Source organism: Aythya marila (assembly GCF_965140915.1).
Source record: "Aythya marila genome assembly, chromosome: 1".
NCBI classification, from domain to species: domain Eukaryota; kingdom Metazoa; phylum Chordata; class Aves; order Anseriformes; family Anatidae; genus Aythya; species Aythya marila.
The window spans coordinates 19,064,344-19,087,490 of NC_139042.1; the positions used below are offsets into that span (position 1 = coordinate 19,064,344).

General features: G+C 38.3%; 1 protein-coding gene across 3 annotated transcripts in view; it reads right to left on the bottom strand.

The window, feature by feature from the left end:
- Positions 1-487: 487 nt before the first annotated feature.
- The window catches only part of ZDHHC20 (zDHHC palmitoyltransferase 20), a 45,235-nt gene continuing 22,575 nt past the window's right edge, over positions 488-23,147 (bottom strand). The window contains exons 5-14 of one of the 3 annotated variants that reach the window (XM_082761684.1): positions 22,812-22,932; positions 21,446-21,515; positions 20,253-20,285; positions 19,291-19,411; positions 12,649-12,781; positions 10,929-11,055; positions 9,615-9,704; positions 8,531-8,646; positions 8,040-8,117; positions 489-5,911 (exon numbers count right to left, since the gene is read on the bottom strand). In XM_082761684.1, coding sequence (XP_082617810.1) covers positions 8,080-8,117; positions 8,531-8,646; positions 9,615-9,704; positions 10,929-11,055; positions 12,649-12,781; positions 19,291-19,411; positions 20,253-20,285; positions 21,446-21,515; positions 22,812-22,932 — 849 coding nt within the window. In that variant the 3' untranslated portion in view covers positions 489-5,911; positions 8,040-8,079. Of the gene's footprint in view, positions 5,912-8,039; positions 8,118-8,530; positions 8,647-9,614; positions 9,705-10,928; positions 11,056-12,648; positions 12,782-19,290; positions 19,412-20,252; positions 20,286-21,445; positions 21,516-22,811; positions 22,933-23,147 lie in introns of all 3 variants that reach the window. The other 2 variants (XM_082761686.1, XM_082761685.1) reach the window with 2 other exon arrangements.

Here is a 23,147-nt window from a genome sequence, read left to right on the forward strand (position 1 = left end):
GGTCTCTCTCCCTTCTGAAGGGCAACTTCTGTATCATATACTTGAGACACAACTGAATCTACTTAATGAACTATCTCCATCAGGCATGCGAGGATCAAGATGAACCAGAGTTAGGAAGTTAGAGGTAGATGAAGCTGCAGCTAATAGAAGACTATAAAGTGTGCCATTTTTAAAACTTTCTGGAAGGAATGTGGTTGGACTTGATGGTCTTAGAATCATGTAGGTTGGAAAAGACCTCTATAATTCCATGATTCTAATTGTTGAATTTAAATACCAGTATTATCATTATGGCAGTGTCAGATTAAGTCTTAATTACCCTCACTTAGAAAACTATTCTGATCTGATTCTGATAAACTGCTGTTGATCAGCAACCTGATTTCTACATACTGTTTCGTGTCCTGAAGGAATATTATCAGCCACAAGCTGAGTTTTTTTTATTTTTCCTGTCAAAACCAAGTGACCTGGAACATGTGTCAGGAGTGAGTGTAATCTTAGGTTGTTGCAGCTAGAGTGTAAAAGTCATTTCCATCACCAGTTACAGGTAAGTTCCCAGATACGTGGCAGTTCTTGCTGATCTAATACACACATGCCATTTTCAGATTATTTCACATACTTTTATTAAGTCAATGTTGCATTCACTGATGTGTCAAATACATTAATATTTTATCACTTTTGAAAATAGGCCTAAAATAGTACAACTTTGTATTTAAACATGAATTACATTTCAGAGAAGGATGAACAGGTTCAACACTGATGTTCAAAGTCTCAAATGTGCTTTCTAATGGCTTGAGATAACATATGGAAAAATATACATATGGGCAAATTGCACAATGCAATTAAAACATGAAGGAACTTCCAGGCAAAGTAATGTGATTTTGTATGTAATTCATTTATAAAAGCCCATTTTAAAAAGTTACTTCAAGTATTAAACTATAAATGGCAACATGTTTGTTTTCTCTGTGCATAGGACTAGTCCTATCTGCAACATACAAAAAAATATAATAAATGTGTCATTACATGTATCTTACATTTAACCTGAAACCTAAATACAATTCATTACAGGTTTAGGCAGCACAATTAAAAATACCTGTGGAAGTAGAACAGCGAGGACATTGTCATTAGTGCAACTGTTGATAACCCTTGCTGGCAAATACAAAAGGAAGTGCAGTGAGAACCAAGGGGTGTTTAATTCAGGTAAGTTTAAAAAGAGGGTGAGGGGACAGGCTGAACGCTTTAACAACAACAGGACTACTGCTTCTTTCTTTCTGTGATGTCTTTTATGGTCTTAAATACTTGCAGTTCAGAAAGATTTAAGTTTCTCACAACAAAGCTGACAGCAACAGGTTAGGGGACAGGAGAAATGAGAGAGAAACACGCTAAGCATTTAATTTGTCAGCTAAATAATGTAAACAGAAGGGAATCCGCATGTCACCATTAATGCTTTGGTGCCAATAAAAGTGGATACTTCATCCCCAACACATGTGCTTGACTGCTAAGCATGTGCTCTCTATTTCTTGTGGCAGGGCGAGGGGAAGGAAAGGTGGGGATACTCCCAAAAAACAATGAAAGCAGTTTTGTAAACATCATCAGACTTAGCAATGTAATGGAAACAAGATTCAAGTAATTGGTGCAAAACAAAACAGCCAAACACCAGTTTAAATCAGCATTAGCACTAACTACGACTTGCAGTTTCATTACATTTTGTGACAGTTATGTAATTAAGAAAAATGCATATAAAAACTGTCTATATATACAAAATAAATTGATAGAAATGAGTGTAGTAAATGTGTTCAGTATTATAATAACATTATATGCAGCTGCTCTCTTTGGTGCCATTTAGGGAGAGAAGATCCTCTTATGTTGCATACCCAGCTATTTCATTTAATTTGTTTGATGTACTATGAAAAATGTATTCTTGATCTGCATTTACACTTAAAGTAGCTCCTTGGAACCTCTTTAAATATATACCTGAATCCCTCAATTACGTACGATTTCAGCCAGCATCCTCAAAGAACACATACCATGAAGCTCAAAGGATTTATTTATTTATTTATTTTAAATAAATATGATCAGTCAGTGCTCCAGATTTAGGCAGATCTGGTTTGTCTGTGTTAGAGTCGATGCTTCTCTTGGTACGTCTGCCACAGACATTAATCCTGCTACAAATCCTGCCTTTTTTTTTTCCTCCTCATGGGGCTCTGGTGAGCTACAACTGGACGAACTTCAAACTACAGCATGAAGTACTTTGAGCGGATACTGAATAGCACTGAACTTAATGAAAACTTCCAAAACTCTCCAAAATTATTTAGAAAGATAGAAAAGCAACACAAGATCAAATGAGGGAAGAAACTACCTGAAAAATGTAGGCATTTAACACTCTAGAAAACACGCCTGGTTTCTAGATAGCATACCAAAAGAAGCTTGGTACTTCTGCATTCCATGTTCAAAGGGTAGGTTTAACAAAAATGTTACCATGATTTCTACTCAAATCACTAAAAATAGAAATGTCAGGAGCCCTTCTAAAATAAACCTCTGAATATTTGAAGTTTGGAAGTGGAAGTTTTCAATCAAACATTTATGGTACATCTAACTTGTCAGTTATTAGAGAAACCGATACATGGTCCTGCCCTCTTCCCATCATATGCCCTTGGTAGGAACAGCAATTATGTGCATCTTTACAGTCTGTAAATAAACCAATTGTCTGGGGAAAAAATAATAGCTGAGGTCTCTAAAATTATTTTGAGGGACCTAAAAGCTTAAGTGCAGTTATTTTTAGCGATGAACTTAAGTTATTTCCAGGACTTGCTGACATGTAGCATAGAACCTGCATGTACAACCCAACCCAGCACCCTATAACCGTTTTTGTTCTTAGGATCCATCTTCCCTTCCCACCTCCTCCCCTGGAAGCGTGCAGCAGCTCAGTGCATGGATGTGAGCCAAAAAGACCCATTTCGTGGTGAGCTCCTACTGACCCCTTCCTCTGCTAGCAGTGACACGCATGTCTGCTGGCAACTCAGCAGCCCAGCAGCTTTTTGTTCTTTAAACCAAAGCTGGTTTTAGTTCCTGGCTTGCTCCTTCTTTTCGCCTGTCAGCATTCTGTGCTGCTCTGATACAGCACTGAGTGCCCTTGCTTGTGGCTAGGGAGCTGGCAGGACAGGAACTCAAAGACACAAGCGAAGCCACTGTCTTACCTTAGGCATTGCCTCCTCCCTGGCCAGTGCCTGCAAGAAAAACCTGGTGTTCACCATCCCCCTCACTGGGGAACCCTGAAAACAGTTCACCAGTATAATTTGGAATTAAAAAAAAGGTGGGGCGGAGGGGCGTGCATTTGGAAGGATCCCATTTGAACCATTTTACTACGTCTTATATTTTTCAAGTGACTTTCCAGTAACATCCGCTTTTCCACCAACAGTAAGTCCAGCCTCCAGAGTATCCCAAGCACATTGCTGTCCTACTTCTGTCATTGGAAACGTGAGAGAAATCTGGGACAAAATGTATTTTGTATTTGCATCAAGATGTCAGAACCATCAGCTCTTGAAGAAATGCCACCAAAATATGAACCAATTTGCTACAGAGCACACACGGATTTAGCCCAGCCTGCTTACCTGCATTTTTTTGCCCCTGTAGATTAATTACACTGGCTGAAGAAATCAAACAAGTTATATAGATGTTAGCCTACAGTATACATGCATTCATATGAATATACACTGAGCACTTTGGGGGGCTGGGAGAGGACAGCAGCTATACTGCTGGATCTGTGAGGTTTACCGCATCAGAGAGATTTTGCTTCTAATTCTGCTAGGGAATGACTATGCATGTATTTATCTCCGCTGTAATACACTGATCCAGTCAAAGAGATTATATCCAGGGCCCTCAATTACAATTCCACCAGTGTTTGGGGCTGCACATTTTGGTATTTAGAGCGAGCAATTTGAGCTCACTGTCTTTCGTCTCTGTTCTCTTCCCAAGAAATTCTGCTGATGCATTCTCTCTTTGTGAGCTCAACATGTCAGTATTGCTGAAAGCTGATACTCAGATGAGCACTTTGCACTTGACATTTGAGGAAAAAAATAGCTAAATCTTCCAGATTAATGCATAGCAAACGTTTTTTAAGTTTGAAAATTAGCAAATGCAAAATTTATCATACAAAGTTTGAAGACACATTTTGCAACATCTAAACATAACATGCCAAGTTTGGACCATTACTTCTGTGTCAACAATACTCCACAGTGACCAAAACATGCCCATAGATTCTTGAAGTGTTCTTGTTCCAGAAGAGTAACATTTAAGAAAATTTATACTTTCCAAAGACGAAGAAAACATTTGTTTAAGCCTTACAGTATAGTTGATACCCTTGTATTTCCATCATGAACATACTGGACTTAAGTAGCAACCAGTCTGGCAGAGAAACCAAACAGGTTCCTTTTGTCCACATCATCACTCCAGCTACCACCTTCAGTTTGTATCAAAACAGTTTACATCTATCTGTAATCAGCATCGGCTGAACATCAGAAAAGCTTCAGACAGTACAACTATTTTTCATGTTTGCCAGGTGCAAAACGCCAATAACACACAAAGATGAAGTAGCTGTCTTCTCTACAGAGGAGCAAGAGAAAATGAACAAAATCATGTCCTTTGCTGTTGGTCTTGAGCTTACGATGGACTTTATTCCTCACACAGGAAAGACATTTTGCCGTTTGTGAACAGGGTACATCATTACACAAAGCACTCATCTTTAGCAGTTCAGTATCGCTTAAAATAGACTTGGAAGTGGCAGACTAAAGCACACAGAGTTTTGGTGTGGTAACACAAGTGCATGATCCAATGCTAATTTTCTCATAATTACTTGAAATTTGTTTAAATGGTACTTTAGAACCAATAAAAACTTGTGCCTTCATTAAAAAGGTAAAACAAAAGTATAAAACAGTATTTATAAACCATCAAGAGTCCCATATAAAAAGCAGTACTCTTCCAGTTCCATTTGCTAACAACACACAACTGCACTAACCCTTTTCTCAGGGGTACTTTGCCATTTTGTTACTGCCTCATAGGGAACACTGCGGACATTAACAGAAAATGTAACAGTTCGTTGATTTCTTCTTGGGTTGGCTTTTCTTTGTATGCTGAGAGGCAATTGTTGAAAAGTAATAATCCATGTACTTGCAGCTAAAAGACAGTTCACTTTGAGCTATGCTCTTGATATGGTTAAATAAATCAAGTTAAAAGGATGAGGGGGCTCAATTCTATAGCAAAAAAGCAACACCAAGTAAAAGGCTTTTGCTTTGTTGGCATTGCCTTGTTCCATAGCACAGCCAGTAGAAGGAATCCTCAGTCCTGACATACTTGGAGAGCTACAACCATGATCACCCGGTCCCTTCCTTGCAATAAAACCTGGTGTTTGTGCTATGGACAGTTGCACTTTAGACTCATCAGCCAGACTCTATGTCAATACCCCCATCCCAATCCCTCCCCCTCTTTTTTATTTTTTATTTTTCTTCTTCTTTCTTTCTGTTCTCTGCAGAACCTGCTATGGAAGTGGCTTCTGCAGCGCCTAAGGTGTGAAGTTTGCCTGTGAGGAGGTAGGAGTCCTTGCAGATCTACCCCCACCACCTTAGCATAACAGAAATGCATAGTTCCCACTCTGGACCTTGTGCATCCAAGCAGGGCACTTCAGGATTTGGCCCTTTGGTAGCAGTATATATATAATTCAGTGCTGCATAAATGCACGTTAAGAATCTTAAGGCATGTCTTAACTTCCCTGCTCTGCAATAGTGCTTACAAGAATCCATTGGACTGTGCAGAAACTTGAATTTCTTGTCTCTTCCTAAAATGCTCGTGTTCCATTTTTTACTGATCAACTTCTTCCAAACAAAATTAAGTAATATTCAAGCACAAAATGTGTTGCAGAAACCTAACAAAACAAAACAAAACCTCATTAGTGGAATTGCACCGTTAGCTTTGAAAAAAAACCCACAAATCATACTGCATTACAGGAATATCTAGGTAACACAGGTATTTTACTGCCTCCTGACTGAGACTGCAGCTAAGATAACTTCAACTCATGATTAGCCTTCTGGGAGGTGTTTTTTTCTTTCTTTTTTTTTTTTTTTCCTTCTTCTTTTAAACGTCTTATGTTTTATAAGATTATCTCCACTAAGAACGTCAAATCCATCACCATTGACCCGTGACTAAAGTCTCTTGGATGTCTGGTTGGCAAGAATTGCTCATTCATTTTTAATTAAATTGACACATCTGGAGACACAAATTATACAATTTGTGTCTAGGTGAGTCTGGGGACTGCTGGCTGGCAGATTTGTCTTCTTTTCTGTACAATGATGTGGGAATTATACTGAACTCAAGCCATAAATTCGATTGCTTCTACTGCATGCCACAGGTATAAAAATGAAAAAATGAAAAATACAGCTATCAGTTTGCTACAAGGCATAGCAAAGTGCATGGAATGGATATTTTGGATCTCACAGCTATTGCATGGCTGCTTCCAATTGTAGGGGACTGGAATTAACAAGCTAGGCGATCAGAAACCGATCAGATCCAACTAGACTCAGAGCAGCTGAAACCCTGTGGTACTGAGTGAAGTATTACTTGAGATAACACGTACCAAAACGCTTTGTGTTGGGTGTGACTGTGACTCATTTAATTATACAACTTTTAAATCTATGCAGCTTGGGGAAGTGGAATACACAGCACACCATCTTCATTCATTAAATTTGTCTGACTTTAGGAAGAGAGAGAGCATGGAAAGGGAAGTCACATCAAACTATTACCAGTTAATAGTCTGGTCTAAGCTGTCAGTCATGCTCTCTCTCTAGGTCAGTGGACAGAAGGATTAAGTACATTCTATAATACCCTGTCAAAGACTGCTGGTATGAACTGATCTCAGGAAGTATCTATTCCACTTTTCATAGAAAGAAAAGGACTGAATCAACTGTTTAGATCAGATTATATTTTATATAGCTAGAGGCTGAAAGGAATCCCTTACTAAGGGACTCATTTGAACATTTATACGAAGTGTCAAGAAAAGTACTACTAACTACTCTAATTATCCCTCGTGAAGAACTTTTAGATAGACTATTTCTTAATTAAAAAAAAAAAAAAAAAAAAAGATGATCCTAAAATTACTGAGCTTTAAAAACTTGAAGACTGCTTTCTCTTCAAAGAAAATGGCACTTCCTTGTAAGGTCCCTCTATTTCCAGCTTTTGCTGCACTTCTGTGTCAGGGGTCACAGATTTCCTCATGCAGGCCCTTGTACCACTCTTTAAAAGAAACAAAGGGAGGTGGAGGATAACAACTCAGCCCTCAGCATCTATGGTTGCTAGCTGTCCAAATCAGATCTGTTCCTCTTCTAGAAATAAAAATTTAATAGGAGTTTATAAACTCACTGCAGCATGAAGTCAACATAAAAAAGAGAAATTGAATTCAGTCACTGGAAATACACCAAGGCAAGCAGCAGCATTTGCTACATTTCCCTAGTGCAAAGTGTGCAGTGTGCACAGAAGCTCTTACACAAAAGAAAATCACTGTTAACGTGTTGATGTGTCACAAGTGACACAAAGCAGCCCAGATGTAGACACCTATAGTTACCGACACCTTCATTCCTTGTGCACACACTTTCTTGAAGTACAAGAGCAGAGCATGGTAAACCAATATACAAAAACAATATAGTTAAGGGGCTGTTTCTTGAGAGAGTATCAAGACTTCCATATTGAAATTGCCTGTTTAACAGATGAGATTCTTTTCTGTGGTCAGGTAACAAATACAGCATTACACACTTCAATCTAAATGACAGGATTAGGCCAACTCATCTTAGATCTAGCCAACTAATGTTTCCTACAGTACAGCATTACTCCCATTCTCGTCTTCTGGAGAGCCATTCTGAGCTTTATGCAGACTTTTCTATGACTCATCCAACATCAGAGGACTTCTCTGCACTCCATGACTAGTGACTTTTAACCTCAAGATGTCCATTTTAGTTTACTCATATGTATAACGAAATAGCAATCAATGATGTTAGTCTTACCTGTTTCTCATTGAGATGGTTGGTTAGTAATAAGCTGAGATCAGCTTTCCAATGAAACTATAATATGCTTTTTTGTACCTAAAATATGAGAAAATCTCAATTATGTGGTTTTTTTTTTTTTTTTTTTTCAGATTCGCACAGCAAGTACCAAAGACTCCAAACCAGAAACCATGCTTATCATGTTGTACCTATTTCAGATAAATATTTTCCTCCCCCCTAATCAAATATAATCAATCCAAAATGTCTCAGAAGAGGGAGCAAGAAAGCCAGAGACACAAGTTAACCTCAACTTATAAACATGCCAACTGGATTATATGTAACATGTTTTCCTCTATTTGACTCCAACCAATTCCTAAAGACTTCTTCAGCTTAAAACAAAACAAAACAAATAAAAAAAACACCCACAAAACAAAACAAACACAATAAACCAAACACCCCACCCACCATGAACAAAATGACAGAGTAATCAGAAATGTTATGGTGCAGTCTACCTGATTTAACATTTTCCTCTTCAGGGCCACTTTCTACCCATTGACTGTCACCGGCTAGCAATCGATTCTGTGATTCACTGAGTGGTCGAGGAGGAAAGGGCTGACTGGCTCCAGAGCTGAAAAGCAAGCAAAGTCAACAGGAATTTTGTAATTGCAAGAGTTGCTTATTTCAGACGTTTCTAGATTGATAGGCAAGAAATGGCATGCTGACAACAATGTTACTGCCACACAGTTATAAAGAAAACCTAACCAGCACTATCTGGAAGAACAACTTGATGTTGTATTCCATGACTAAAAGCTAGGGTGTGCTGCTGAACATCTTAATGCAAAAGGCTACTCTGCTGTTTGCACAAGGGTACTGCTCTTGTGTAAATTCCACAGCTTGCGTGGTACTGGAAGCAACGTCTCATTCTTGCCTTTGCACCCCTTACTGCCTGATAACTCATGTGGCTGCTGTTAACAACAACCTTCAGCCATTCACCAAACACAAAAGCCTTCCAAAATTACATAAACGTCCTCAGAAATTTCATGTACTCATGTGTCCTTGAATCTGAAGCAAGCTTCGTGAAAATACAAGCCATGCAAATTAGGAGGTTTAAAATGTAACGACCTAGAAGAACTCCACTGCTCAAACCCAGCAATAGCCACATTATTTACCTCTCATGCAAACTGTGACTCAGCATCCCTTGCTTAGGCATGCTGGAGGAAGTGAAATGCAAGTGGTATTTACCCATTATTTCATTCGAAAAACATATCTTAATAATGCTCCATGGAAAAAAATACTTCATTCTTCCCTAGGACTTTTCTTCTTCTTGTTAAAAGAGCCTGTAAAGTCTTTTACTTTCACTACTGTTCTGTTTCCTTAGAGCCACATCGTCTTAGAAGTCTAAAACCAGAAATAGCCCTTCTGTATCAAGCAGCATCACATTTATTAGATTTGATTTACCCTATCCTTCTCTGAAGACTTACAAATTCACTTTGAACCTGATAATAAGTTTCAAATTTTTTTTTTTTTTTAAATTTTTAAACATTTTTTCTTAAACAGATGAATTCTGGCACAGTACAACTTAAGTTCAATAGTTACCTTTTGGCAGGTTCATTTTGGCTTGAGACAGTTAGTTGCTCTGGATCCATAATCACCAAACGAGTTGGAAAATTACACCCATCGCCCAAACTAAACCAGAAACAAAGATTCAAATCACTGTTTGCAGTTGACAGGCTGGAATCAATTATTGAGTGCAGTGTCGAACTCCAGACTTGAGCAAGGCATTCCTACCACTAAACCCCATAACCAGTTAATTAAGCTTTGGAGCTCAAACAATTCCCACCCTACCACTCCGTGTGGGCTGCTGAGCACAGCACTTGCCTACATATTTCAGAAACAACATCGTGTTTCTCTAGAATGTAGCCCTGGTCTTCTCCCAAACCACTGGGCACAGGTAGTCAGACTATCCAGTGTTTATAACCCCAGAAGCACAAACAATATTCTGGTGGTCATACTTTTTTCTTCCTCCCATCACTGTGAGATCAGCTAAGCCTTCTTTTAAAGCAAATTCAGTCATTCAGGGAAAATACCCACCTGTAATATATCTTCCACCTTTTTTTAAAAAATCACGTGAAAAGTCATGTCAGTTGAGCAAACGGCTGAGGCAACTTTAGATCTTGTTATTACCCCTGCTGTTTTTTTTCCAGACCTCAGTTTGGCAAAAAGCTTCACCCACATTTTAAGCTGATACACAAGCCTCCAAAAGCAGTGCTGAAAAATGGCACCTACTTTGTTCTGCTGATTTTCTGGAGTGGTTGGAGTGAGCAACAGGTTGGTCTTACTTTACTGAGCTTCTCAGACATTCATCTGCAACTTCCTAACACCAGTTCAGATGAAGTTTTAAAACTGCAATTTTCCAACATATCAACATTTTTTTCCCCTGCTGCTTATTTACATTCACTTCCTCAGAAGGCTTTTAATGAAAATGTCATGTACAGCAAAAGAAAAGCTGTCAAGTTTGTTGGGAATAAGAGGGGGTGTTTTTAAAACTGACGTTGTTTCAATGCAGCTCAAATTCAAAGAGCATTTGTATCTCCCCTGTACTGTTGATTTCTGCTTTGTAACCAGGCACTAACACTACCAACCAAAAGGTGTAGAATTTTTGAAATACAATTCACAAATCTTTCCAAACTTCTGTATTTAGAAGGCCCTTGTAAATGAGGCTCTCATCGCTAAATGAAAACCCTGTGCAGAGTCTTCCTAGTTTTCTCCTCCAGATTTTCCTCATGCCAATCACACAAGATTTCCAAATCAGCTTTCCAATTGTGCTTCATTTTTTTCAGAGAAGGGGAAGCAAGATGCAAATGAATCAATCAATTTATTCCCTAATTCATTTCAAGTCAGACCACACACCTGGTAAAAATAGGGAGCAGCCAATACTTCTTTTCATCTCCAAAAACCTCCCTTAGATTTTTGCCACATCCAAGCGAAAAGCCGTTTTTATCAGGTCCATTTCGAAACGTGGGTGCACGGAATGTTTCTGGAAAAGAAAAACATGCAACTTTAGAGCAATAAGCAGTCAGAAAAAAAAAACAAAAAAAACGACTCAGACTTCTCTACTGTCAACAGAGTCTCAGGAAAGCTAAGACCATCTTGATATGTATTACGGTGGAAAAAACAATTGTCACCTTAAGTAATAAAAAAGCATTAAAAAAATCTAAGTGTTAAAGTTCACATAAGATCAGTCATCTTTCTCTCTTTACATTTAACTTAAGGTCTGAGGCAAAACAAATTACCATCAGCATGCTGAAGATACCACGTCCTTACTTCACTGATGGCTCTCTCTCTTTGGCCTGTGCGTGTCTGTGAGCAGATGATCTCTTCTGCACAAATTAGCAATTTACCATTGGGCATTACTGTTCCTAAATTCATACAAGACAGGTTTTTCCCACTCTGCCCAGGGCTGAAGTCAAACTAAGAGCATACCACAGTATCAGAGAAAGATGAGATCTATTACATCAGAGAAACAGACACCATGAGGTACAACAAACCACCTAAACTTGACCAACCTACTATTTACCTAGTCAGACAGGTTACACGCTTGGCCAAGAACCAAGGGGACTCATTCCTCTCTCCATACCAACATCTTGTCTTTTCACAATCATGAACCAGAAAGTAAATATTGATTGTGCAGTCAATGACCAACAATGACTTTTGGGCAAGGAATGTGCTAATTTTTTTTTTCAAAGCTAAGAAAGATACTGTGAATATTCCTTAGCTGTAGATACATAGAAAGAAAATGACTTGGCCCTCCTGTCAAGCAACTAAAAAACTCCTTTTTGTCCACTGAAAAATTCTAGCAAGCAGGAAGTAGTATCTCTTTCCATTAACTCATTTACTTTTGGTGACAGAAATTTAACTTCCAACAAGAAGTAGAACATTTTGACTTTAGTTGTGGCAATAACCACCAGAGCCCTTAAAAAAAAACACTTAAAAATGCTTCAGCAGGAACTTAGATACTTTAACTAATGCAAGTAACTTGCTTACACCGATCAATGACAGAACGTTTAGGCACAGAAATTACCTGCAACCTGTACTCTTTTTATTACTTAGGCAACATGCATCAGTGTTTCCATTTTTCTTGCAATGATTTTAGAAGTCACTTCCTAATACCAAGGTCCACTTTATCTCACAGGATTTAAGAATATTCTTTCAGATCTGTAGCAAAATGTATTACTATATTCATACACAGGACAGCCCTCACCTCAGATGGGGCCACTGAGCTACTCCAAGTATTGTAACAACAGGATAACCGGCAAGTAGCAATTCTGTTAGATTACTTGACACTATATAAAAACCACAACAACAATATGCCTCATTGGCCTCAAAATAAAAATAAAACCAAAAAATTAACATTTATCACGAATCTCCATGCTTAGCTTCAGCAGAAAATCCACTACATATGCTTCATTTTAGGAAATGCAAGACAGGATGTTTGACCTTTAACTGCTTTCACCAAAAATTCTTGCTGCACAGAATTTTAAAGTTCCATTAAAATGTAAAAGTTTATCCACCCATTATTAGCAACTTGTTTTTCTGGACAAGGAACAGTTCTGTACTTCAATTAACTGACCTATTGTTGATCTGTTTTTGCCAACTAGCCAGCAGTGGTAGCTGAAGAGCGACAGTATGCTGATGAAGAACATGGCTGCCACAAAGAAAAGGAATAGTACGTGGAATTTTGCATGGGTATCTGGCAATTCATTCTGGGGAGAAAGAAAGAAAGAGATTAACATGTTAACACTTCTTCAGCAGTTAATGCAATATTATCACCAAACATTGTCTGCTACCCCCAGTCTGCTATAGGTCTTTCACCCCATTTTTCACAAAGAAAAGCAGCACAAGCAGGGCCTTCCTTTCATGTCACGTTAAACCAGTGTGTATATAACAACATTTGAAGGCTGATGGGTACCCCTTCCGTCTGTCTTTAGTTACATGACTGCACGTGTTCATTTGTCTGCTAGTTCTGTATATAACCAGGTTAGTTTTTTTTAAATGCACAGCAAGGGGCAAGTGAAAAAAAATAAAATCCTGTACTAAAAAATGTTCACTGTGCAGCCACAGCCAAAGAAACACTGAAAACACATCCAAAATTGCTATTCTTCAAGAGAAGAAGATACAACGAGAACTTCCAAACCCTTTCCTGGCAACTTAGTAATACTGAAACTACCTCTGAACTGGTGAAAGGAATGTGTATGGGAAGTGGCTCAGTTATATTGTGTTTCCAAGGCTGAACAACTCCTAGACAAGATCAGTTTCCTGGGACTGCACTTTAATTTTTGATAACCTCTCAGGTTTAAGGTTTAAGAAACAACCAGCATGTACCTAGCAGAACAAATTTGCCATCTCTGACAAGGCAGAAGTTATTCACCAGAATATCTATGTAAAAAAAACCAATTTCAGTCCAACCACCAAAAAATAACCTCCCACCCACAGGCGATAGTCAATTCCACCCCCAGCCCCAACCATATTTAGGTTTGCACTTTGAAGAGGCCAATAGGATTTGTAACAATACTATTCTAGTTATATATCCTCAAAAATCACGGTACTTTTAAGCAGCTGACCTTTAGCAGCACTATGAAAGCAGAGATGCTATTTTTATTCAGCAGTTTAGTTAGCATTATTGCCATTACTTTTTCCATTAGCTCATTCAGCATACACACTTATCTGAGGCTTATTTTTTTTTAGACTATCTAGAAGACATTTCGATTAAGATCAAGTGCATACAAGTATATCTACATCCACATACACTGCCTATATTCGTAAGCAAAACAGATTACAGATTTTCTCCCTTTCAATCTATTTACACCATAGTTTGGTGTAAATAGCTACTATGAAGGATTGGATTAGGGAAACTACAGTAGGAACATTTTTTAAGTAATTATATCAATATTGAATTTTACCTTTGGACAATTCTCTGCAGCTTTCCTGCGGCAAAGCTTTGCGCAAACAAAGACAATTTATTAAACACTAATATTATGTTAAGACCAAGTGTTTGAAAACAGCACGAGCTTTGTTAAGAAAAATGGTTGGTGTGCACACGTGCCCTCGGACGTGCCAAGTTCCAACGCCCATCAGCAGCCTGAGCCCCCGTTCTCCAAGAGAATGGAGGACTGAGTACACAAGAGCACATGACTAACTCCCAAGGCGTGTGATTTTCTTCTGAAGTCCTGCTGTTCAGATTGGGGCTGGATCACTTTCAAGTGGTTTCCTTAGCCTGAGCAGCGTGACTGCACTGGGTGCGTTCTCTACTAGCTTCCTCCCCGAGCAAGGTTTATGGTGACACTGTCTACGATGACACCATTCATACAGCTCTATAAAGCTAACAATACTCCAGAGAGTAAGAATAAACCATAAAGCAATGGTTTATAAATAAATAATCTCACTTCAGAACATAACTATTACCATTAAATGTAGGTTCAGTCAAAAGCACAAAAAATAAGATACCATTCCTCCCATGACTTTGTTTAAAAAAAAAACAACACAAAGCAACCAAAACCCATCAACAACAAGATGTAACACATCAATACTGTCTTTTCTTCCCAATGTCCTTCAATACTGAAAATTGTGTGAGATATTTTCAGTGTAACATCTGAAATTCAGCTAGTACTTCAGAAAAGAAAGAAACAGGAAGGCTGAGTTTAAGTTAGACTTTAAATTCCAAATTTTAAAGAATGTTATTAACCACCTTAGCCAAGATGCTAGCACTTCACAAATCTGTCCTACGTAAGCTGTATGGCTTTTCAGTAAGACTGCTCTGTGCAGAAAGCCTAGGGAGAGCCAAAACTTTTACCCTGGAGTCTGGCATGTATTAACAGCATTTTCAAAAGTGCTGGCTACCCTCTGATCGTGCCAGAGTAAGAAAATGATAGAGTCCAGCTGTTTGAACTGCCATCTAAATTCAGCTTATCTACTGCCTTTATTTATTTATTTATTGTAGTTTTGTATTTATTTATTGTAGTTTTGCTTAGACAATTTGTGCAACAGTCCCTCTCCTCACTGCTGGAGGGAAACAAAGTGTTTTGCAATCCCCTGAAATGAAGGCTAGCAAAAGACATACTTTAACTTCTTCTTACTCCTAAGCTTCGTGTTAAAACTGTAATTCCTCTTCCTACCTCTGAGCACATTGTGGTTTTCCTGGAAAAGGTGGTTACCAGATTCATTTTTCTAACTTCTTGATGTCATACATACACCCAAGCAGTTGTGCTTGCCAATACTTCACCGCCACAGTTTGCAATTTACATAAAAACAACAAAAGAAAAAAGCAGAGCTTCCAGGTTCAGGCATTTCACTACACAATCGTAACGAGAGTGAGACTATATGCAACTAGATCCTTAAATACTACTAAGCACTACAAAGTACTACTTATAGGACTCTTCTGGAACTACTTAAATGAAGTAGTTCTCCATGGACAGTTCTCAGGCCAGTTGATTTCGAAGCTCAGAAGAGCAGTGACAGCTCAGTCTTTGGGTCTGGGCCAGAAAATACAACTTACTTTCAGTTGCATTTCCCTAAAACAGTAGGTCTATAACCTGGAGAAGGACTTTTTTTATTTTTATTTTTATTTTTAAATCATACATCATTAATTTGCCTGATGCCCTGGGAACATTTTCCTCTTCCGACTACACAGTTGGAGCCACTGGCTCTAAGTTCTTGAATGCCAGTTGCAGAACTCAAGCATCTTTCACAAAAGGCTAATTCTTCCCTGGATGGAAGGGTGCAGCCTGTGAGCGCTTATCACAGACTTAATCACAGCTGTGTTCTAGCAGCAAGCCACATGCCACAGCATGTGAGAAGAGTGAAACTTCGGTCATTAGTTATTTAAAATCTGTACATTTAGCAGCAGTGCAGAAGAGACTTGTGACTTGTAGGTGGGAGAACTTCAGAGCTTACAAAGGGAAATGATTTGCACAATAAAATTTGGTCTGCTTAGCACACATAATAGCCTGATGGCAGTCACTATTCTGAAGGGTCCTTCACAAACTCCTTCACAAGCACTGAGTCATTTGAGCATGTATCAAATCACTTAAAAAATAATAAGAAAAAATACTGTCAGAGCTCAGCTTGTTACTCATCTTAAATCTAAAGAAACTCAAACATCTAGTATACACCCCTCTGTGTACAGACAGGAGGACTCAGTTCTAACAAAGGACCTGGAATTACTTTTTCAATTTTTAAATAGAGGTGGAGTTTTTCAGAAGTATGTACCATCTGTCCCGGAACACATATCATATCCTTAAATTAACTATTCTCAGGATTGCCAACATAATTTGGAGGACACTGAAAGACACCAAAAACAGCTGGAAAAATGTGCAGGTTTCAAGGTGGGAGGGAGCACAACAAAAATGAGAGTGGATACAAACACACTGGGAAGTGCTACCCTGCACTGTGTAAACAAGGCATCGAGAACTGGGCGTTCAGCCAGGACTGGTGCCTGTGTCAAATGCATTTTGTTAAGCAGTGGATTTATCTGCTTATCTTTAACAACTTCCTAGGTATTAGAATAAGAATTTTATGAGTACAGGAAAAGGAGTTACGAGTATAACAACAACAACGTGTCACTCGTATTCCCTTGATCCATACAAACCAGATTTAAACTCCCACAACAGAGTGTAAGCCTGTGGTAAACACTTAGAGCCAGCATGGCTGTTCCATCACGGCATGAACAGTACTAAAACCTTTTGTCAGTACTTCTGCACAGAGCATGAAAGATGCTATGAAAGTCTTGCAGGTGTGACAGATTTTTTTTTTCCCATCAGAGACAGTGCATGTCTCACAGTATTTGCAAGTATCTGCACATACATGTTGCTTCTCTAAACAAATACCATCAACAGTGCAAAACAGTGGACTGCTAAAATTTGTGTAGGTAGCATGTACACCCTTAAAATTACTCCAACTTCTGAAGGTTACATTCCAAGTATTTCATCTTCTACCTGGCAATGGCTATATATGCTTTCTCTAAAAACATTTATAAGGGAGCAAAAAAGAAATGCTACCTTCTGAAAAGGAAACGATAACATTTCTGACAGTCAAGCTATAAAGAAAAAACAGACAAACAAACAAAAAAAAAACAAATCTAGAGAGCCCTAATAGTTATCTGTCTGATGCTGTAGCAACCACTGCTCAGCATTAGCAACAGTGAAACCATCTACATGCAGGATGTATCTGCAGGCCGCTCTGATCTACAGATGTAGAAAGAAGCTTCCAGGACTATTCTGTAGTCACCAGCACCCACCTAAATGCTTATATACTGGAGCCGTATTAAATTTTGCAAGTCCACATGATGATGGTGCTACCAACTCTTTCTGGAATTTCACTTTAATCAAGCTATTACAAAATCATAGGAATATTAGCTTTGTGGAATGAGTCTTTTAGTATGAATGAGTCAGAGATCTGTTCTGATTATAAGATCCTGGTATCTTCAGATTTCGTCTTGGAAGTAACAGGAAAATGAAAGCAACAAATGCAAACACACAGCTAACATTTCCTGTTGTCACAGTTCAGAAGTAGCCCATTCTTGCATAAAACATTTTAAGCAACCAAAGCATTAAAAATATATCCCTCTTAAGTTCACTTCCCCTGCTCAAGAGTCCACTTCTTTATCATGTCCAATGGGCTTTGGAATAGGCTTGCTGCAAATGTTGGTATTAAATGTTCATTGTGGTCAGATGTCCTACTGACTCCCATTGCAGTAACAGCTATGAAGTGAGGTGACAAAGCAAATTCATTTTCTTTGCTCAAGCACTGACTGGTAAATATGTAGGAGCGCATCTACAGTTTCATTGGAAATTGCATTCAAAGCACCAGAAAGCAGCCAGGCAGATGTTTGGAAGTGACACATTCACAAATTAAAAATTTAACTATTTACAGTCAAGCAAGACTGAACAGCAGAATCGGATCATTTCATTTGCAACACCTGTTAAGCCACAGCTCTGGGTGATAAATACACCTGTGACTTTCATCTCACATGATACTGAAAGCTCAATTCCTACACACTGCTCTCCAGTGATGGGTTGCTACACAGAACTGAGAGACTAAGAGAAACGTAGTACTTTGGCAGATCAGACCCATAGGCTCAGATGAACACAAACAAATGTGTCTGCACCATTTATCTTACCTGTCTAGTGACATCTGTCTCAAAGTACAGCTGTTCTGAATACATGATCAAGCTTCTCTCACCCTGACATGGCACTTTTCTCCAGTAAAGAGTCTTTCTTTTGCTACAGATAATTACTGCTCTTCACAGCTACAGCAACAGCAAGTAGCATCTAAGAAACACGTGCTGCCATTTATTTATAAACATGTGATGGAAAGCCTTCCGCTTAACAGGGATTTTTTCCCCATGTTAGTTAATGGAATCTGATTAAGAGAATTCTGATGCTAGCCTCTCAAGATGCCAGTCTCTCAAGAGACTGGAAGGCACAGTACGAGGTTTCAGAGATGAAAAGAAACATCAGAAGATGCTCTATTCAGCCTGGAACATAACTGCAACAAAACTGATAGGAACAATAACACTGACATGCAAAGATGTTCACCTTTCACATATATTCTACTAAATCTAGTAAGGTGCACGTATGTGTATCTATTATTTTATCTATTACTACTGACAATGGTTACAAGGAACACGGATATCATTAACACCATACTTAGCATTCTGCCCGTATCAGATCAATAAAACCCACTAGTATGAAGTTCAGACATGCCTACGTAAGGATTCCAAAACAGAGACTGGTGAGTTCCCAAAAAACTCACCTGCCTTACCCGATAGCAAAGTAACCACAAAGATACAAGGTTATTTTATTTCATATCTGTTGGTATTTGGATGTATACGTGTGTGTATCCATCTAAACATACACACATACAAACACGTACATACACACGCGTAATTGTTTGATAAAACCAGGTCTTTCTATATCTACTTATCTGTAACCAATAATCTCAAAGAAACCTGAGCTGTGACATTCAATTTTGATGGAGCAGAGAAACCACAGTGTCCTCATTGGAGCTTCTTCCCCCAGTTACTCATCCTAGGCAGTATAATAAATTTAACTCATTAATATTTGGAAGGTTCTCCTGCTTCAGTCACTTCGATTGATGCTGTTAATGGTAATGAACTATGGAACAGAGTAAATGGTGAGTGACAACATGCTGAGGCAGCCTTCAATAAACGCATGCAAGATTAAACAAACAAACACAAAAAAGCCTTAGAACTTACTGTCCAGAACTTTATGAAGTACTGCAAGACTGTAGCAGCAACAAACAGACAGTACAGTAAGGAATACATTAAAAACAGGAGGAAGAATTTGTAGTTAGAAAACCCCACACAATTATTCACCCTAGAAGAAGAGGAAAGAGAAAGAGGTTACTATGATGTACCAAAACAAACAAATAAATAAATAAATAAATAACAGTACACTCAGCTGTTTTTGCAGAGCATAATGTGTATGATGCCAGTGGTATGTCCAAAAGAGTTTGGCACTAGTGTTTCAGAAGCATTTTAAGCCATTATTTTGAATGAAGCCTCTTTCCTCAGGCTAAGTTAGCTGGGCCCCTCCCACAAATTTTGTTCCCTCCCAAGAATTTCTACAGGACAAGGCATGAGCTGTCAAAGCATTAGATGCCATCAGTCTCTTTAGGAAGCATCTCACATACTAGGAACTAATGACAGCGACTGCAGAAGATAATACAAATCTCTCCATCAATTTCAGTGGATGTTGCTTTTGTTACAAAAATCTTTCAAGTGAACTACTGATAGCAGTATCTTTGCAGCAACAGCAGACAATATTTTTACTGACTACCAGTGAAAACAAACTGCAGAAGAGTAACCATCTGAGGGGATGTTATGTATCATCTAGAATCAAGAACTGATTTTCACAACATAGTGGTTATCGCCTCTTCTGTTGATAACACCACCGAACTAAAAGAACTGCCATTTCTCATAGGTCTTCTTATCTCCATGGTTTCTCTGTATAAGGAAAAAATGTATGGTTTGGGCTGCTGGGCCTATAATGCTAAGTTGCAACACACGTTAGGACCAAAATTTATTTTCACGTAATAAAGCCTCAAGAAATTCTGTGAAAATCAAATTTTACTTCAAAGTTTCATTTTCTGAAGCAGCATGTAGGAGCTAATTAATCATTATGATAGTCTTTTTTTTCTCTTTTTAAATAAACTTACCACGGACAGTGGTGGTCCATTTTTAGTACACATCTGAAAAAAGAGTAGAGGTTATTTCCAGCAAATTAAAGCAAAAGGTATATTTGCTTTCTAAGACATATGATTTTACTTTACTGTTTGTGTTTTTTTCTTTTAATTGTAATGTCCTCACTGAAACTTTTGACCGTTCTTCTGCATTCATGCTATGTCTCCACTTTACAGTGAACATCCTTTCAACCCAAAGGACTAAGTGAGATACAAGAGAATTATGAAAAGAGCCTCTTAAATTAACATGGGGAGCATTACTGGGCAACACTTAAACCATATTATTTATAGTTCATTAAGCCATGCTAGTCTTATGTGAGCAATGAAAGAAAACAAATCCAAAGGACCCTTCACAGCTGTGTGGATAAGGTATGTCAGCGGGTCATTCATTCCAACTAAGTCTACCTTAGGCCTATTTTTGTTACTTTTTTGTCTGTTCCTTGCTTGTTTGTTTATGGTAATTGAGGGGAAAAAAAAACAGCACAGTGGGTAAATTGAATAGTTCATAGGCTATTTTCATCCAGTTTTTGTATAAAGCCGGATGCTAGACATTTCAGACAGACATTCATTTGCTAATAAATTTGATTTTAGCCAAAAGATGCGCATTAGGTTCTTTAGTTAAGTAGATTTCCTCAAGCTCAGACATACAAAGTCTCACTCACAGATTCAGCACCCTTACAGACTTCTCTGATGACTCAGAATGAGGTTAGGGAGCAACAGTGGTGTCTTTTGAACAGCAAAGACCTGCAATTCCACTGTCACTCTTTGAGATAATGCAGTGTTAGTAGCACACAGCTGTTTCAAAGCTGCAGAAGCAAGATAAAATAGAAGAGCTCTATAATAACCACGTGCTGGTATCTCAGACTTGCCTTTCTTTGCTTTCAGTGCCAATTTATTTGTTTTTACATAAGCACTACTTTATAAAGCTATAAGCAGATTGCAGGTTTCCTAACAAGTTCTGGCATTTTGGTCTACAGGGCTGCAACAATAATAAAGCACTAATGGGTGGAACTTTGCTTCCTTGGAATCAGAGTATGAAGGGTCTGAGAAAGGAACAAATAGTAAAATCTGCTGGCATGCAGGAGTTTACACACTGATGAAATGAACACACTGAAGTGGTGGTAATAGAAGGAAAGAGAAAATCCATCATTTCAGGTGCAGTAACTTACATGTCACACGCAGAACAGTGGTGGCAGCGGTCAGGTTTGATTAGCTGGCATCGATCACAGTATCTGATGGCTGCATTCAAGTGGCAAGGGTCACATTGTTATAACCCATTGAATTTTACGAAGACTTTCCCTCTTAATACAAACTGAATCTTAGAGAGCTGCTTTCCCTCCCAATCACACCTGTTTTCACAGACCTACTCATACAATATATACGTTTCATATGTTTCTTTAGAAATCTCAAAGTATTTAAAATACTTGTCAATTACTGCTTTATGGAGACCATTTCCATTTACTCTTTACCTCCTCAGTTTCCCCATCCTTCACCCTCTGGCAATGACTTATCTTCTGTTTTCGTTCACCTCTGGAGAGAGTACCTAAGCATCCCATCGTGAAACTACAATCTTTCAGTAAGCCAACTTTCAACATTAGCTGTCTCTATCCTCTTCAGCAGAGATCTAGCAGACTGTTCAGCAAATTAGCTCTTCCTCATCTTTCCTGGTTATTTTTAAATAAGCCTTCAAGCTCTTCTCAATGGAAACAAGACACCAGTACAGTCAGTTTGAAAGGAGGAGGAAAGCCAACACCTACAGCTAAGCAGAACTGCTAAGAGCTGGCAAGAGTTTCCCAGACCCCTCCAGGGACTGGGATTCTCTCAGAGGGAGGTTTGTATTCAAAAAAAAGCCAGGTATCCAGACACTTTGTTTGAAAAGACACAGTTGACTTTGGTGACTACTATCCTGAGTATTTTATATTTTTGGAGAAAAATACAACATTCCTAGTTTAAAGAAAGAGAAACAGGTATATTTAATATATATATACATATGCATAAGACAACTGTTTCACAGATGATTCATATATAACTTGGAATAAAAATGTTTATACGTATTAAAGCTCTGTACTGAGTTATAGATGGGAGTGAAATAAAAGTTAATCCTTCTTAAATTCTAGCTTTAACAATGAAGTTTCTGCTCCCATGGAATTGCTATAGCCCAGAAAAAGTAATTTAATGGGGGACACAAAAGATTGTAAAATTAAGTGTAAAGTGTAATTTTCATCTATTTCCAGATGTATTTATTTTCAGTGGTTACTTTTTGTAGCCAGAATTAGAGATAAATGTTGTCATCTGCCTGCTTAAAAGAAGAGGAATTTTTTTTTTTTTTTTTTTTTTTGAAAAAGTTATTCCACACACTGGCTGTATATAGAGATCCCCAGACAAAGGACTTGAATTTCTCATGGTGGAAAAAAACACACCACAAGGTTATGGCCTTTGCAGTACATGCTTAATAGATTGTTCATTAACATCAAATGAATCTCACCAAATTAAACTAAGCAGCTTCAGGAGCACAGAATTATCTTTGTATCTCACCTCTTGATGCTGTTGTCGTATAGATAGGCAAGTCTTTAGCAGCTCTTCTCAAAATCTCCTGCTGGGATTCTGGTCTCTCTTCCTTTTCATACTGTTCTTTATCAGCTTTTGACAAGCAGAACTGGGAAGGAAAAAGACAGAATGAAGGGATAAGAACAATTATTACTTTGTGTCCTACTCAAGTTCCAAGGAAAAGACCCTATGTACCTTAATCCTGTCTCTGGGTGACCCCTGACCTTCTCCTTCCCCCTGAATACTACAGGAGATCCTCAAAACTACGTGATGGTCCTGAGCATATTTTAAAGAGAATCATCTTTGTCTCCGTTCCATTATCTA